The sequence below is a fragment of the Hyposmocoma kahamanoa genome, unplaced genomic scaffold, assembly GCF_003589595.1.
Source record: "Hyposmocoma kahamanoa isolate Upper Pololo Valley unplaced genomic scaffold, ASM358959v1 96236, whole genome shotgun sequence".
Classification (NCBI taxonomy): Eukaryota; Metazoa; Arthropoda; class Insecta; order Lepidoptera; family Cosmopterigidae; genus Hyposmocoma; species Hyposmocoma kahamanoa.
The window spans coordinates 16,004-34,549 of record NW_020655153.1 but is presented as its reverse complement, the minus strand read 5'-3'; the positions used below and the strand labels follow the sequence as shown (position 1 = coordinate 34,549).

Genomic DNA, 18,546 nt, shown 5'->3' with positions numbered 1-18,546 from the left:
CTGCGCGCCCGGGACATTCATTTAAGTTAAAACGTAGCACTCACCCCGCGCAGCGACCTCGTGAATCTAACTGTCATGGCAAAATAAGCTCTATTTATTTAGCATTTACAGCATTAACATGGCAACTGGGCGCTAAGGGTGCTTTTAAAATTACATGGGAGTTGTTATCGCAGAGTGACGGGCGCAATGGCAGTGCCTATCGAGTATTTAACCAGAAATAGAGACGAAATGTCATTTGTTTGAAAACTATTCTGTTATACCATTACTGTGACAACAGTGCTCCGATTGGCCAGCCCGAATTCGAAACAATTGACGAGTGTCGTCAACTGTTTCACTTCAAATTGACCAGTTAACTTGAGCTTTGCTATAATGGACGAAAATTGCAAAATTACATATTTAATATTTAATTACCGATGAAATTTGATTTCGTTTGTTTTGTAATGACTCATTAGAAAACAAACGAAATCAAATTCTATTTTATCTCATTACTAATGAGATATTTTGCTGTTTTTCCCCACACCACCGAATGGAACAACTCCCCATTGTTAGAGATATTATCTCTATTACAATAAATACTGAATATTTTTGGAATATACGGAGACGTACACACGTCAGTTGTTGGCGCTGTCTGTATTTCAGTGCAAACGAGATTTGATATTTATAAGTGATGTATCATTGATGAGTTACCAAGAAAGCATGGCCTTTATTTCTTCTCTATTTCTGGTTATATACTCGATGGCAGTGCCCCTCAGATCTTTGCGATTCTCTGCGTGGCAGTACAGTTTTTTGAACAGGCGTGTAGCTTACCATCAGATAAATAAACATTTTCAATTAGTGCATACAATTGTCTTATTTAGTTTAAAACAAGTCGTCCTTTCTTATCGACTATTCCCACTCTCTGCATCCAATCTATGAAGGCTCGGTTTTGCTGCATGTCTGCCTTTTTTCCTCCAACGCACTCGGCTAGAGGACGGCGGCGCCATACTAAAAAAAAAACAAAAATCGTATAGAATTGAAACTGATTTTTGGGATTTACATCGCATATATCTATTTGTTTTTTCAAACAAAACCAACGTTTTGGGCCCTTTTTTTTATGATACTACCTCCACTTGTTAGGAGGTGGTTATCGTCGCCCATGGACATTTGCAACATCAGATGAGCTGCCTATGCGTTGCCAGCCTTTGAGAGCACTGTAAACACACTTTTTGAAGAACCCCATGTCACATCGCAAAGGAAGTACTTCAGGGGGAAGATCATTCCACATCTCGCAGGTTCGAGGAACTAATGAGATGCCCTCGTGGTCTTACAATGCCAGGCATCTAAGTTGTAGGGATGGACTCTACTACTTTGGCGGGAGGTACGATGGTAGAAACGAGACGATGGCACCAGTTCGAAAAGTTCCTCAGAGCATTCCCCGTCATAAAGACAGGCAGGTCACAGGTGACAGAGAAGATAAAGTGATCAACCAGTTATGTCTAATACTAATACAAAACTCTAGTTACAAAAGTTATTTATTTGGGCTATTCTCATTCGATCTCCAATAATTGATCCACCACCACCACCACTCTATATTTTGCAACTCTCAACGGATCCCCTCATTGTATATGTAAGGTAAGTACAGTTAAAGGAAAAAGAAGTTTTGAAATTAAATATTCATTTATTCGGCAATTGTGTTCAAAATTATCACACAACATTTTTTTTGAGACAACAAATCAATCTTAAGTAGTATTTAAAATGTAAGTTTTTCTAAATAGTGACTAACCGTGTTGTTTTTTCCAGTCAAAAGTTGGTCATTAACGTATTTGTGCCGTTTCTCGATTGCTATTACTTGTGATAGTTATTATAGCTTTGTTACTGAGTTTGTTAACTGTAATTTATATTCACGATGCACAATTTGCAAATTGCGTCATCTCTTAGAGCTTTTAAAAGTTTTTCTTCTTGACTATACCACAGTACCTACCAAAAATAAGTTTGTAAGTACCAGGGTATCAGGTGGGAATAAAATATAATGATTTATTCGTAACTCCCTACATAGGTGATCTTATGGGAATAGAAAATAATGTATTATAAAATAAAACGGATCCACCAGATCCGCTTTAAGGAATCTGGTGGGATTAACCCATTAATTTAATCTTATTTTTAATTGCCCAAAGAACATTCTACTTTAGGCTACATTATGATTTAATAAAATTATAATCTCAGTACAGAGTACTAAAACAACCGACCTCAATAGTAAGTGGAGTGGAGTCATTTGCCTGTCATGTATAAAAAAAAAGTGGAATTACGTCTATTTGCTAAGTTTTATTGAAATATCCGCTAGTTCGCCACTATACAGAACTTGACACTGGAGATAATAAAAATCGGTTCTCACTATCTCAAAGTATATTAAGAGAAAAACGCCTTGAATTGGAGAAATAGCAAAATCAACCATTAAAATAATTGTTCCTAAATTAAAGTTAGGCGCTATTTATAAAAATGAATCTTCATGCGTGAACAGCCACCCTTCGAGGTGGATGATTTTCTTCAAAATGAAATGGGACCACTATGGAAGTACCCCCTTTCCAACAAAAGAAGAATCATGAAAATCGGTTCACAAATACCGGAGTTATCGCGTAACATACATACAAAAAAAAAACATACTGTCGAATTGAGAACCTCCTCCTTTTTTGAAGTCGGTTAAAAAATTAGTATTCATGTAGGCTAAATTCAACGTGTTTATGGTTTATGATATTATTAAGGTATTTTAATGCGAGCCTAGATTGTAGGAGTTGAGGTGCACGCACTTAAAAAAAATATGAATGAAATAAGAATAGGTGGAAAAAAATAGACACTGATCCGATGTTGACAAGCGTCTGATGGCGACTGACGTGGCACCGGGCGTCGCGGCGTGACTTTAAACCGCTGGGCAATTTTCAATTACTGCTAAAGACTGCCACCTTACCATTTCTGCCGGCAAGCGGAAATGTGAGCATTACTCCGTTCCGGTTTTGAATGGTAAGGGTGCTGGTGAAATTACAGACACACGGGACTTGTCAACTTACGTTACAGCGCCACAGGCGCTGTTTTGCACCTGTTATGGATAGGCGTGTCGTTTACCATCACGCACACGACTTGTTCGTCACGTCACTTGGTGTTATAAAAAAAGTTTTATAACTTATTTTTAATAGGTTTTTAAAAATCAACAAAAACATTACGTGTAAAGATTCGTATGCGAGATTTTCACTCAAGATAATAAGACAACTATTTATATAAGTAGGAAGGTACTTTACTTAGGCTAAACTTAAGTGCTGACCGTAACTTAAACAATAACTTAACAAAGATGAATAAGCTAACATTAAACAAATATTATGGAGAACAAATAGTAATTTGGCGTTTTGAATTTAAATTCATCAGCGAGTGGTTCATTCTGTGTACCGTTTAGGTTCTCGGATTTCTTTCAGAGAAAAGTTTAAGGAGACTGGTATCATGATTGTGGCATAAAAATATACAGAATTTCGTAAAGAAAGAAGATATCCATAATATTAACCTTAGAACTAAGTCCAAACTCATGGTAACACGATTTCGTTTAACCAAGGCAAACGCCTCTTTTTGGGGAACTGTATACGTTTTTACAATAAGATTCCGGAAAATATATAAAGATTACCATTTCCTAAGTTCAAAACTTACATTATGAGTATTTTAATTGAAAAGTCATATTACAAAATTGAAGAGTATGTTTTAAATAAAGAAGTATGGAAAGACAACATGAGTCTAGATTCCACACAATTATATTTCAAAATGTATTCTATAGCATTTAAGTTTATTTGAAAAGAGCCATCCTTAAAGTTCCTTGGTCGTTCTTCTCGGGGAGGTCAGCGAAGTGAACGAGCTGTTGCTTAATAATCTCAGTACAGAGTACTAAAAAAAACCGACCTCAAAAGTACGTGGAATTACATCTATTTGCTAAGTTTTATTGAAATATCCTTAAACTCGCCACTATACAGGACTTGGTACTGGAGATAATAAAAATCGGTTCTCACTACTCAAAGAATATTGAGAGAAAAACGTCTTGAATTGGAGAAATAGCAAAATCAACCATTAAAATAATTGCTCCTTAAGAAAATTTAGGCGCTATTTATACAAATGAATCTTCATGCGTGAACAGTCACCCTTCGAGGTGGATGATTTTCTTCAAAATGAAATGGGACCATTACGGAAGTACTCCCATTCCAACAAAAAAAAAAGAATCATGAAAATCGGTTCACAAATACCGGAGTTATCGCGTAACATACATACATAAAAAAAAAACATACAGTCGAACTGAGATCCTCCTTTTTTGAAGTCGGTTAAAAAATGGCGTTTTCAAGTGCAAAAATTTTACCTATGGAATAAATTATTATTTCGCTTTGACTACATTCATGGATTCATAACGCCAATGGATAAGATAACGTTGAGTTCAGATTGTGAAGGCACGGCATCAAAATCCTGGTATTCAAATTGCACAGTCTAACGAATAGAATTACTTTTTTTATGATTCCAAGTAAATTTAATTCGTAAAGATATTAGCGGCACTGCCTCTGCGTCCGTCACCCTGAGACGTAAGTTGACAAGTCCCATGTTACTGTAATTTCACCAGCACCCTTAACCTTCCAAACCAGAACGTAGGGGTATTGCCATCGTGTCCGTCGTCCTGAGACATATGTTGACACGTTTTTTATCCTCTTCAAAAATAAGAACATCTTCAATTATTATATAAGTAATGATCTCAGATTACGTGTCGCACTATAAGTTCCCTGAAAGAATAAAAAAAAGTACTATGAATTCATTTCTGACCATCAGAAATGAATTTATTGTTTCTCAAAATATTCTCCGTTAGCGTTAATGCACTTTTTCGTACGAATGAACCAATTTTGAAAACATTTATGCCACTCCTCCGTGACAATCTCTGAAACCAGGTGATGAAAATCGTTGACTGCGTAACTGGTTCTTGATTTTTGGAAATAAATGAAAGTCCCAAGGTGCCAGGTCAGGATTGTACGCGGGATGGCTCATAAGGTCAACGTTGTTCACCTTCAAAAATTCATTTGTCTGTCTGGCCGTGTGAGAACTGGCATTATCGTCGTGCAAGATGATACGGCGTTTACAGTTATTTTTACGGAGTTTGTCAATAACTTCCGGCAAAGAAATGGTCGTGTACCAATCACTATTCACGGTTCAACGATTCTCCAATGTAACAGTAACCACGTGTCCATTTTTATTAAAAAAAGAAGCAATCATCTTCTTAGAGGCACTTTGCACGCGCGCCACTTTCGTTTGTTTCGGCTCATCTCGAAAGACCCATACCCTCGATTGCTGCTTTGTTTTGGGATCGTAACTATAAATCCATGTTTCGTCACCTGTTACTGTATCTCACACCAAATTTGACGCCCCTTTGTTGAATCTGGTAAGCATAGCATTGCACCAAGTGACGCGACCCGTTTTTTGAGCCTCAGTCAAATTATGTGGGATCCACCGAGAGCACAACTTTTTCACACCCAAATGTTTGTGTAGTATTGATTGTATTTGACTCATGTTTATGCCTAAAGATGCCTGAATCTCATGATATGTCACAAGTCTGTTTGTTTCGATCATACGGCGCACAGCATCGATGTTTTTGTTGTTCACAGCACTGGACGGGCGACCATCACGAAATTCGTCACTGAGATTCACATTCTGCAAAGCAGCTATAAATAGTCGTCTTGCATGGTGCTTCATCGCCAAAGGCAGTTTGAAGCCGAGCAAAGCTCCGCTGAGCTGTTAAATTACACTTAAAGTCGTAGAAAATCATACTACGAAAATTTTCAGGAGCTAAATTCATGGTGATGTAGACAACCAATTTCTAAAATGACGCCACAATGGAAAAACAAGTGACAGTCAGATGAAACAAACTGTATTCTATAGCCAAAGAGTTCCATTTTCAAATGTTCTAATTACTTTTTAAATATTGTTTATGTAAGTGGTCAGTTCCGGAAACTTATACTGCGTCCTATGTACAAAACATAGGCAGATGGTCCATACGCAACAAACGATGTGAAGCCATTTTTCATTTATTGTGTGCGTGACAACTAGGAGGGGCGCTGTAGGGACATGCGCATATGTGAGCATGTAAGATTGTTAGATGCAGCGAAACAACTCCCGCATTTTTTTCTAACGCTTTTTATAATACTAATGTTACAAACTGGAAATAATATTTGGCAATAAATGGTACTTAAATGGTATTAGGATATCAAACAAACTATATGCAATGTAAGTTAATATGTAATTGTTATTATTCGATTTACATCTCACAAAGGAAACAATATTTTATTATGATATTTTAAAATTGAAAAATTTATTACAATCACAGTGACACAATATCTTAATAACCTTTATTTTCTACACGTTTTTATAATACTACCGTTGCGCGTCTATATATCGAGCATTCGTTTCTGATTTTGATATGTAGTGCAATCGCACCATCAAATACTATTCTATAATTTATACCATTAAATTGACTTTGTAATCAATTCCATAGCATTGACAATCATCTTCTAATTAGACAAAAATCGAGTCGAGTTGCGGATACCAGCCCGTTGCACCAAGTACCAAGTACCAAGTAGACAAAAATTGTTTGGTTCCCAATGAAAGTCTTTAGAACCTGCGACGTTATGTCATACATTATAATGTTTTATTTTATTTTATTGATACCTTTTGTTTCAATAACATGTGCACACAACAATAAAAGTTCTCTGCATCTATCGGGCTACATTTTCTTTTGTGTACATAATGGCTATTAGACATTGATTTGAGAATAATTTAGGTAAATCTGAGTTACCTAAAAAACATTTTTGTACCGCTGTAAATGGACCAGCCTGTATAAATACGCGTGCAATATTTAATTTCTACATTAAAGTATAAATTAATCAATGCTCCTATCACCCATGCGTATCTATCTAATTTTAAGGAAACCTATTTCGATATAAACTGGCAACACATACGGATTTATGTCGAGGTTTCGTGTTCCGAGTGAATCTCAAAAAATATTGGGTAAATAAATTACAAAACATTTAAATAATCAATAGTTCCATGTGAAAAGATATTCCATCTTATTTTTTGTTTTTGGGAACAACTTTTACAATGGCATTTTTAAACATAAAAAAAGATAACTAATCACTCGTGACGTGCAAACAATGCGACGCTGTGCTTAGTACTGACGCGAGTTTGTATTCGCTTTTGAATTTGTATTTGCTTTGGTGGCTTCACTTTCATGTTCGGCGCGCTCCATCTGCCGACATTTTGTAATCTGTGGTAATGATATTGAACCATTTTCAAATTTTATAATTGTTTTAGGCCCTCGTTGCATTTAAGTCCGCCTAAGACCTTAAGAACAAAGAGGTGGCTGAAGAACAGCGCTGTCTGCAACAACTATGTTTCCACCTCCTACTGCCCTCTGACGTGCTTGGCTTAACGTTATAGAATTTATTTCCCGCTTATATTATTTGTATCCAAACAGAGTCATTGTGGCAGTAAAGAATGTTTGTATTTGTTTTATCCCAAAAGCTTGTAATTTCACCAGCACCCTTACCCTTCAAAACCGGAACACAGTAAAACTGACATTACTGCTTGGATGTAGAATTAGGTAATGTGGCAGCTCTTTACTAGTTCGTTATAATTATTAATAAAAAGATCGAACACTCAGAAAAAAATCCTTCGATCCGGCCGGATTCGAACTGCCGTCTTGTAGCATACCGTGTCAGACGCTATACCAACTAAGCCACGGAACGAACCAGCGGACCTTATGAATTTTTCTATATGCTTGCGTCGTATCTTTGTATTTGGTTTTTCAGCAACCTTTTCGCCGTTGCGCCGTCTATGAGAAATCTATGATATTTCGTCATCCAGTTACATACCTTTACAGCTACCAGACTCGGCTAGAAATGTAGAGATAGAGATCGAAGGAATTTTTTCTGAGTGTTTGTCGTTGTATTAATAATTATAACAAACTAGTGGAGTAATTTCACATAAAAATAATTGAATATCAATTCAATAAAAATTTAAATAAAATGACTTCATTATCTCAGTCAGCTGTGACTATAATATGTAAAGGGTCCGAAAGTTCGGTTTGCTTGAAGAAACAAATATTCGCGATTTTGACCGGAAAACATAGCTTCAGTTCTCGTGGATCACAAGTCCGTGGACATAATAAATTCGATTAAGTAATTATAAATACTACATTGTGTATTAAGGCAATAAGGGAAGAATTACTAACGAGAGTTTGTTAGAAAACCAAAGCTGAAGGCTGAGTGAGGGCTGACTGGAGGTTTGTAATTTTACCGCCCGTGCTACATACAATGTTGTTCATCATATTCGCTAGGAAACAGATACAACGATAATTTATTTCTTATGTTTAAATATCGCTTCACAACACAACATTTACTTAGATTACATTTATTTAGAAAGAAAGAAAGAAAAATAGTTTATTTGGTAACCATAATACAAATAGAACGTAAAAACAAAAATTAAAATAACCTTATTATAACATTTACTTAAAATAAAACAGTATTATATTTAAGATGGTACCAAAAAGGTCTCCACTCAGCTTATTTGTAACGAGACGTAGGGAAACATCTCGTTACGCTGATTTTCAGTGAAGCCAACAATTTACAGTTAAACAAAAATAAAGTGGCTTCAACTAAGTAGAAAGAAAAATAGAGAATTTAATTTAAAAATGAAAATTCAATCTAAAAAAGGAGAAACTGCGAGTACGTGTAGAGTCTGTGTGAGCGTGTATTGTGTGATCAATGTGTTACCATGTATGTGTGGTTGTGATATTAGTGTCAGTAGTGGAATGTCATAATCGCACCGCACGACTGCCAGTGCTGTTGGACACCTGGCTAGATAATAAAAATTTCTTAAAAGACAATTTGAAGGATGCAACAGATTATTTAGCAAAAGGCGGGTTCCTGGTTTTTTTAACAGAGTGCCAGTTATTTTTCCATAGATATTAAAATGTTGCAGCCACATTGTATTAGATATAAAATAAATAATTTCCAAATTCTAAAAATACTGCAGGATTTGAATTCATAAAATAAATTTAGTTATTTTATTACTTCAAGTTTATGCGAAATACACGTTCCGATTTTTCGAGCATAAAACCTTTTTGCTTAATCTTGACGTAAAAAATCCTTAGGGCGATAATGTAATGAAAAAGCCTGTGTGCATAATTTAGGATATTACGGTCGACCTTGTCTGCATGACACTGTTTACGAGAAAGTGTGATGGAAAGTACTTACTTATCCCATGGATACAAGAATTGTAATCCAATTGGCAATGATTTAAGAACACCCGGCGCTCAAAACCGACGGACATTGCACATTCAGGCTGGTAATCATCAGTGCATGTTGTTGGACATGCGTGGGAGCAGTATTTCCCGTCCGTGTTGATCATCATAGCTCTGAAATGTGGTTTTGGTTAGTATTTATACAGAGAGTCACATTGCCATGGAATACGGAGGGAGTATACAGATGGCAGCACGTCAAGCTACGCCATTCTTTTTCAATCAGCATATTTTTAATGTAAAGTTAGGGGATGATAATCTTAATATAGTCTCCGGAATCTTATTGTAAAAACGTATACAGTTCGTCATATAAGAATCGTTTACCTTAGTAAAACGAAATCGTGGTACCATGAGTTTGGACTTAGTTCTAAGGTTAATATTGTGGATATCTTCTTTGTTGTTTATTTAGTATGGTTATTTAGGTGACGATTTTTTGTTTTCTATCTTGTTATTATAATTAAAATGGTTTAAGTACGTTGAATTTACCAATGATATTCAAACTGTACTTACTTTCTGCCTGAAACTCTCCTCCTGGTCTCTATCATTTTATTTTCATCCCTAACTCTCAGGCCGTAGCTAGACTCGCCTGTTAGTTCGTTATACTGTTGCCTCTGCATGCTGTGTGGAACAGGTTGGTAAATGAAGGTGTTACGTTCAGTGTAATGGCCGCCAACTTTCTCGCATTTGTCTAATGGTACAACTTTGTAACCTAAATTTAAACAAAAAAGTAGAAGGAGACATTAGTACGAATCCAGCCGGATTGAAGTGATTTTTTTATAAATGTTCGATCTTTCTTTAATAATTACAAACAAATTAGTGGAGTAATTTCAAATCATTTTTATTTCAAAGGCAAATTACTCTATTAAACTCTACTGCTCATTCGTAAGGCAAGATTCTTCTGAGGAGAACGAGCAAGAAACTTTAAGGCTTGGTCTTTGTAAATATATATTTGAATACAGTGCCCCATAGATCTTTGCTACTTAAAACTCTGAGTGGCAATACAATCGCGGTCTAATAACTACATAAATTTTTGTTTTGAATATCTATGAAGATGGCGCTCTCATCTCTTTTTCTTTGCCATACAATTTTACATAAATTTTCAGAAACATTTCATTTCTTAAAGGCACGTATTGCTTATAACTGCTTCCGTGGCCGGACGGTGAGTTTGGGTGCAATTTGTGGTTGTCTATGTATGTGTCTGTGGCACCCGTGATACAGGGTTTCCCTAGTGCGGGGCTGTGTTATGATTTCAAAACGTGAACTCAGGAAGCACGAACTTATAGATAATAGTATGTATTAGCCACTAGGATTATTATAACACCCGAAATGACAATTTTTTTGCAATATCAAGTCCTGAGACGAACAAGTCGTGCGCCTGATGGTAAACTACACGCCTGTCCATAACAGTTGCAGTGCCATTCAGAGCTTTAAATCACAAAGACCTGAGGGGCACTGCCACTGCGCCCGACACCCTGAGACATAAGTTGACAAGTCCCATGTGCCTGTATTTTCACCAGCACCCTTACCCTTCAAACCAGAAACATAATAGCTGACATTACTGCTTGGCGTTAGACATCGGTACGGTGGCAGTACTTCCCTGAAAGAACTCTTCACACACACTCTCACATGGAGGTCTACTGCTAGTAAATGTATAACAGACGAGTCTTACAAAAGGAGGACGACTTATTCGTCCCGTCATTTTGTATCGTAAAATAAAGGTTACTCGAAATATTTATTCTACGCCATCGAATTTATAACCAGAAATAGAGACGAATAAAGGGCCATCCACCCCTGGCAAAATATGAAATTTCGTTTGCGCTGAATTAGAAAACTTAAATTATTACAGCGCTAACAACTGACCTGTGTGTACGTCTCGGTAAAATACGAAAATATTATGTATTTATTGTAATAAAGATAATATCTCCAACAAAGGGGGGGCTGCTCCATTCGGTGGTGTAGGAAAAACAGCTAAACATCTAATTACAAAACAAACGTAATCACATTTCATCGGTAATTAAATATTATGTAATTTTGCAATTTTCGTCCATTATAGCAAAGTTCTAGTTAACTGGTCGAATTAAAGCGAAACAATTGACGACACCCGTCAGTTGTTCCGAACTCGGGCTGGCCAATCGGAGCGCAGTTGTCACAGTAATGATATGGCAGAATAGTTTTCAAACAAATTAAATGACATTTTGTCTCTATTTCTGGTTATATACTCGATGTACTACACACACAAAATCGAAGGCTAGCAACTTTGAAAAATAAAAAAAACAGAAAACTCACGATTGACTTCATAACTAAAACCGCAATTGACTTTCCTATAAAAACACTCGTTCATAAACAGCCGGTATCTCATATGTCCGTTCTCTACTTTGTAGCCACATATTGACTGCACAGAGTGCGTGCAGTCCAAATTTTTGCAATCTATCTTTATTGGTGCTTCAGACTTAGTCCTCGCATCCTCGTGGCGATCTTGTGCTTTACGGACCTCTTCTTCCTGAGTACGCTCTGCATTACGCCCTTGGACGAAAACGACATCGCTGTGTTCCGTGACTGGAACCATAATCATAATTAAAAAGTCCACTTACAGAATGTGTAGAACATATACTGATATTTGCTGTAACCATGATAGCCTTCCTAAACGGTTCATGTGACCTATTTAAAGACCTTTTTCTATTTTGAAATTATTCTGTTTAATTTTTTATTTATTTATTTATTAGATGCACCAATCATGAGTAAGCAATTTTGTTCAAAATATAATTTGTTTGTAAATTAATATAAAATACTTGGGCATAAATAAAACTGTAACCTTAAATAAAATAGAATTACTATGACTATAACTATGAAAGAGATACCGTGGTGGTTGTGGATTCGATTGCCAAGTCTTTTAACATTACCATCATATATATCCATCCCTAAATCATCGCCAAGATCAGCCATAAGGTCATTGTAGGCCCGACACATTCTCGTCAAAGGGTTGTAAAAAGAAGTGTTATTAGCATTGACTTACAAATAAATGGACGACGGGTCTAATACAAAAACCACGAAAAAAGTGTCCCAAGTCAACCCATTTAAACGTAGTGACATGTAAAGGAATATGAAAAAGCTAAAACGTTGTATTTAAATTGTAATGTCATCGCAGTACTGTCTAATTTTGCTTGCTTCGCTGTCAGTCAAACAAACGAAGACTAAACCGTGAATGACGCTCTGTATACGATTTTAACGCCCTGTAAGTTCGGACACTTTTTAGCGCGGACCCGACGTCCAGATAATTGTAAGTCAATGGTTATTAGTATAAACATTCAATACGAATAGTCTAAGAAGGCGTCGTGAATTGCACTTGATGTAAGGCTGTGAAGTGATTTATGTAAATATAGAAGATCCTGTACCCTACGTCTAGAATTCAAGGACATAACCTTAAAATATTATAACCTCTCTTCGTAACGCGACAATTTCCGACTCATGTGTGATCTGTAACTTACTATTTTGAGAGCTCTGTTCCGTACGCTCTATTGAACTGATATTCATTTCTTTTTTGTGAAATCACTCCACTACTCTGTTATAATTATTAATACAAACCAACGCCGACGACGTCTCCCAAAACCAGCGGTCCTTACGAATTTTCTATGTGCTTGTTGTCGGATGTCGGGCAGTTATAATTGGAATGCAGATTTACTTTACTATACAAAAGCACTAAAAAAATCTACCTCAAAAGTAGTTTACCACCCTTATAGGTGGAATATTTTCTTTTCAACTAAAAAAGAACCATCAATTTTGAAAAAATAATATGCAAACGAATGTATGCCGCGTCATTAGTAATACATTGTGGTTTTTACTTGGCGCGGTACACTTGCGGTCCTTCTAGTAGGCAATGAATATCGAACGAGTGATAGTTTCGTACAATGCATTCAGTTTCATAGTACGGCCGCTTCGTCATATTTTACAATTAGTGATGTTCACTTGATAATTCTTAAGACCTTAGAAAATGTTATAAAAATATACTATAAACTTTTTTGTTGTTTTTTTTTTGCTATTCCGGAGCAACTTTTTTTCAAAACTCGTATTAACAAAGGACTTAATTATCTTATTCTGGTATTCTTTTACTACATGAATATTTCACGGGTTTTTATAATCAACAAATACTTGAAAAATCATTATTTTAAATACATGCTGCGTCCGCGCCTTCGATTTAATCAATCGCTTTTTTACCCATCACTAAATAGCGCTTGTGATGTCATCGGAGGTACAAAAACTATCAGTGGAGTAATTTCATATAAAAAAAAGAATATTATGGTATTAGAACATCATGATATTCATTACAATCAAAAAAACGTAACCGTATCTTGTGGAAGATAAAGTCTATATATATGATATTGTTGATTTTATTGCAGATGCTAGTAAAGAAATACGGTTACCTGGTTTTTCAGTAAGATCCTTCAATTTGTATTTGTTTTGTCCATGAACAATTTCGTCCAAGCGCATTGTATCATCGTGTAGAAATTCGTCATCTACTGTTCTGACGTCATACGCTCGTGTGGGCACGAAGACCACCTGTGAGAAAGGTATAACACTATAAAGAACAAGCAATTAGGAAATAGCGGGCTTTACACATAGACGTTCTCGTGCGTGATATCTACAGTAATCGTGCGCGCGTGAAAAGACGTTGAAAGGAAAAATCAGTCGCGCGCGCAGTCGTGCGTTCCAAAGTTGCCTTTTACATGGACGCTTTTACGTTGTAATAAAAACAAACACGAGCAATCGCGCGCGAAAGAACGTTAGCTTAAAAAACTTCAAACGTGTCTAACTAAACCTAATCGTGCACGATTATGCATGGAGGCTTACCCGCGCGCAATATTTTTGCGCACAGTTACATGAGGAGAAAGTTTTCGCGCTCCCTCCACCCAGTTACCACGCCTTCGTGTACATTAATAGCGAATCTGAATTCTATAGTCTAGGCAACAACATTTAAATTCCGCTGAATTATAGTCAGCAGTCTGGTCCTGGCTGAGACGATCATTTAAGTTAAAACGTAAGAGCGTATTTTGCCATGAGCGCGATGAACTAGTTTCGAATAAATGCGCCCGTACGGTTCTATAGCGTGACTGTAAAAAGGGGGCTATACAGTCCAGCAACATTTTATGCCCCGCACATAAGTTAGTGGTAATTCTACGGTAGGCTAGGCTTCGTTATTAAACTTACGGAGTCGGTTCTCACAAACTAACAATTTACGTCATAATCCAAGTCTAGCCTAATGAATATTAAATATTTTAGATTACATGTTTTTTACATTAGATAGATTACGTGTTTGAAATTTGTTAAGCTAACGCTCTTTCCCCAGAACAATAAATACAGTAGAAGTGGTTAGTTAGCGTCCGACGCGTACCAATGTAGGTTTTGAAAGACCTACTTGCGTTCAGTCCGCCATTTCCGCTTTGTATGGTATGGTTGTTATAATTATTAATACGAAGATCGAACACTCAGAAAAAATTCCTTCGAAAATCCTAGAAAAATGCCTTAATATGATGATTTGGAGTACAAAACTGATAGCCGAATCAAAAATCTTACCCGTGGTGGTATTTTATATCATCGGAAAGTCTTATATTAATATACTTTTTTGTTTGTTACGAGAAACGAAAGTAAAGCTTATACCCCTGCAATACGGTCGGTTCTTTTTTTGGAGAACTAAATTAATAACTCCAATCTGTCATCGTTCAGCAATTAATCGCTAGATAGCAGCATATTTATCGAAATTTGTAATAATAGGTATTGCTGGTATTGAACCTTCAACGATTAAGTAAACGACAGGGTACAGTTTGAATCATAAATTAACGATCTAGAAGTTAACCATGTCCCATTTTTGACGACGTGCATTAAAGAGACCTATCAATACTTGTGATTCATTATCAAAGCATCAAAAAAGCTAATTGAGTACAGCCTGTAGAAGCTGGGGTTAGAAAGTTGATATAGGTTAAGTTTATAACATTCTCCTGTATTTCGCTTTAGATGTTTTCGTTTGTTCCCAAAAACAATAAAGAACTTCCCGAATATTCCCAAATCTGCCAAACTCTGTCACATTTAATATGACTTATAATGTTCTGCACCAATGAAAATGATAAAAATTAAATCAGCCCAAATGGCAGAAATCTGCCACAAATGGTCACACTGTTCTCAATATCAATGTAACAAGGAGATTCGCTATTCGCTAATTTTGGAGGGAAAAGTGTCGTTTTTATCTTGACTTTCAATTATTTTGTGAAATCTAGTTTAAAGTGGAATAGCAGTGCCTTAATCGAAGATTAAAACGCGAAATTATACGAATCTCGAACTAATGAATGAATGAATGAATGAATATACTTTATTGCACAGATAAACACACGAACATAAACACATGTACAGATAAACATACGCACAACAGGCGGCCTTATTGCTAAGTAGCAATTTCTTCCAGGCAACCTTAGGATAGGAAAAGTACTTAGAAGGGGGTGCAACCAAGATACAAGATACCACAGCGATAGATTGAGAAACAATATTAATAAATACTAATAATAAATATAGTATATAATATAAATAAATATTAATAATAAACACAATAATATATCATTTTAAAGTAAATAAATAAAAAAAATAAATACACAATGATATCAATGTAAATACATAAATAAATAATTATAAAAATATTTACTTATTATATTATGATGAAGGATTATAATAACAACAGAACAAGGACATTAAAGGCAGAAAGGGAAAGAAGTCACTGCTCAAGGAAGTGCTCCTTGACACGTCGTTTGAAAGTATGTAAAGAGGGGGATCGTCGAATATTTTCAGGGAGAGAATTCCACAATCGGATAGCAGAAACAGTGAAAGAGTTAGAGGAAAAATCAGAAGAATGGGAGGGCATTTCTAAAGAAAGGGTTTGAGAGGAGCGAAGTGGACGGTCAAGAGTAGAAGCGTGAAAGACGAAACGTTCTTTGAGGTAAGGAGGAGCAAAGGTGTCGTAAAGAATTGAAAAAAGGAGGGAAAGGACGTGAAGGTCTCTACGACGGTGGATTGGTAGCCATTTAAGTTGTTTGCGAAACTGGGAAACATGGTCGAATTTCCGGAGTCCGAAAATAAAGCGTATGCACATGTTTTGGAGCCGTTCCAATTTATTAAGAAGAGTGACTGTCAAATCAGGGTAGCAAACATCAGCATAGTCCAGTATCGGATGTAGGAGACTTTGAGCCAGGTTAATTTTGGTTTTAGTTGGCAGGTAATTTCTTAATCTTCTCAGTGAGAAATGCGCATTAAACACCTTCCTGCTAACCTCAGCAACGTGCGGTTTCCATGAAAGAGATTTATCAAAAATAACCCCCAGATTCTTAACTGATTCCGAAATAGGAATCTGGACACCATCGAACATCACCGGTGGAAGCAAGCTATAATCGATTCTTGATGCAAACCACGGACTACCAATAACGATGCACTGAGTTTTGGACGGGTTAACCTAAATACCCGGACGGGAACTAAAATACCCGTATCGGCCCGTTTTAAGGAATCCCGAGTCAATCCAAGCACGCCGCCTCAAATTGCCTATCCTCTTTGTTGTGGCCATATTTACGGAAACATAATTTAAACTTCATGTTTAGGCTTATGGCTTTGCCAAAGCCTTAATAAATTTAAAAAAAAATCAATGTAATATTGACATTGGCAAGAGGTTTTTTGTCAAAACGTTCCTTTGCAACTTTCATTATCTCATTTAAATATTGTCTAAATATTATTGTAACATTGTGTTTTATTTTTTGCTTTGTCATTACTATTTGATTATTTCATTAGGTATTTTATAGCTTTAATGTTTTATGTGTGTACTATAAAATAACCAATACTTCAAGTAGGTAAACATTCAATCATGCTTAAAACAAAACGTACTTATAAGAACGTTACCTAATCTATGATCGAAATGAGTCAATTGCGTTGTGTTCTTGCATCTATTCTAAAATACAATGTTTTACAAATTTTTTATTTCCGACTTCTAAAAATATCATTTACTTACAATTATATGGACGTCGGATCCGCGCTAAAAAGTGTCCGAACCCATAGGGCGTTAAAATCGTATACAGAGCGTCATTCACGCTTTAGTCTTCGTTTGTTCGACTGACAGCGAAGCAAGCAAAATTAGACAGTACTGCGATGACATTACAATTTAAATTCAACGTTTTAGCTTTTTCATATTCCTTTACATGTCACTACGTTTAAATAGGTTGACTTGGTTCATTTTTTCGTGGTTTTTGTATTAGACCCGTTGTCCATTTATTTGTAAGTCAATGAAAAATATACAAAAATATATTGATAACTCATCATGAACGGCTTTTCGTCGTTAGGTTAGGTTAGGTCGGAAGGAAGCCACATCCTAACGAAGGTACAGTGTCTGTAGTGAAGAAATAGATTTCTTACAGTGGCGCTACCAGTAAAAACTCGTTACAAACCAAAAACAACAATCTGCAACAAATAATAGAAAAATTCGTAATGTCCGCTGATACGTTCCGTGACTTTGTTGGCATAGTACTGCCGCGGCTTGCTGGAAGACGTTGGTTCGAATCCAGACGGTTCGAAGGATTTTTTTTAGTATTCTATCTTTGTATTAATAATTACAATTATACCTTGTCACCAAAATCTTCAACATGTTGCATGATGTGCGTTGTGGGTTGTAGAACGCGTTGTGTAACAACAGGTTTTACGGCAGCTGTTGTAGCCATCGCACGGCGTGGAGCAGCGTAATCTGCCGCGTCTGCGTGGCCACCATATATGACCACATTTGAGTCGTTTTTAGGCACATGGCTTGTCGTTTTCATTATTAAAAAGAACGGCATATAGATTATCAGGTGGTACATCATGTTAACTGATTAATTCTTCAGATTTAATCAACGAAATATGCCTATAATTAATGTTGTCTTCCGTATTAATTAATTGTTATTATTCAATTAAGGTATATATAATATTATAGCTTTTTTTACACAACCCGTGCCTTGTAAAATACTTGTTTTTTTTTTATTTACGTGCAAACAAAACATAGAAACAAATGAACACTAAAATTTATATGACTTATTTTTCACTTAAGATATTTAATTGCTGTTTTAATTTAACGAAAGAAAAATAATTTTATTTTACGTTTGTTTTTATTTAACCACGTAATTAACGTTAGTTTGGTTGAAATTAGTTTAGTAAACTAACGA

General features: G+C 36.0%; 1 protein-coding gene across 1 annotated transcript; it reads right to left on the bottom strand.

The window, feature by feature from the left end:
• Positions 1-550: 550 nt before the first annotated feature.
• LOC113238505 lies at positions 551-18,345 on the bottom strand. The gene is made up of 6 exons (XM_026475330.1): positions 17,974-18,345; positions 13,753-13,888; positions 11,621-11,890; positions 9,845-10,043; positions 9,291-9,451; positions 551-984 (listed from the first exon to the last, which is right to left on the bottom strand). The coding sequence occupies exons 1-6, from the start codon at positions 18,205-18,207 to the stop codon at positions 854-856; spliced, it is 1,131 nt and encodes a 376-aa protein (XP_026331115.1). The 5' UTR covers positions 18,208-18,345; the 3' UTR covers positions 551-853.
• Positions 18,346-18,546: the final 201 nt, after the last annotated feature.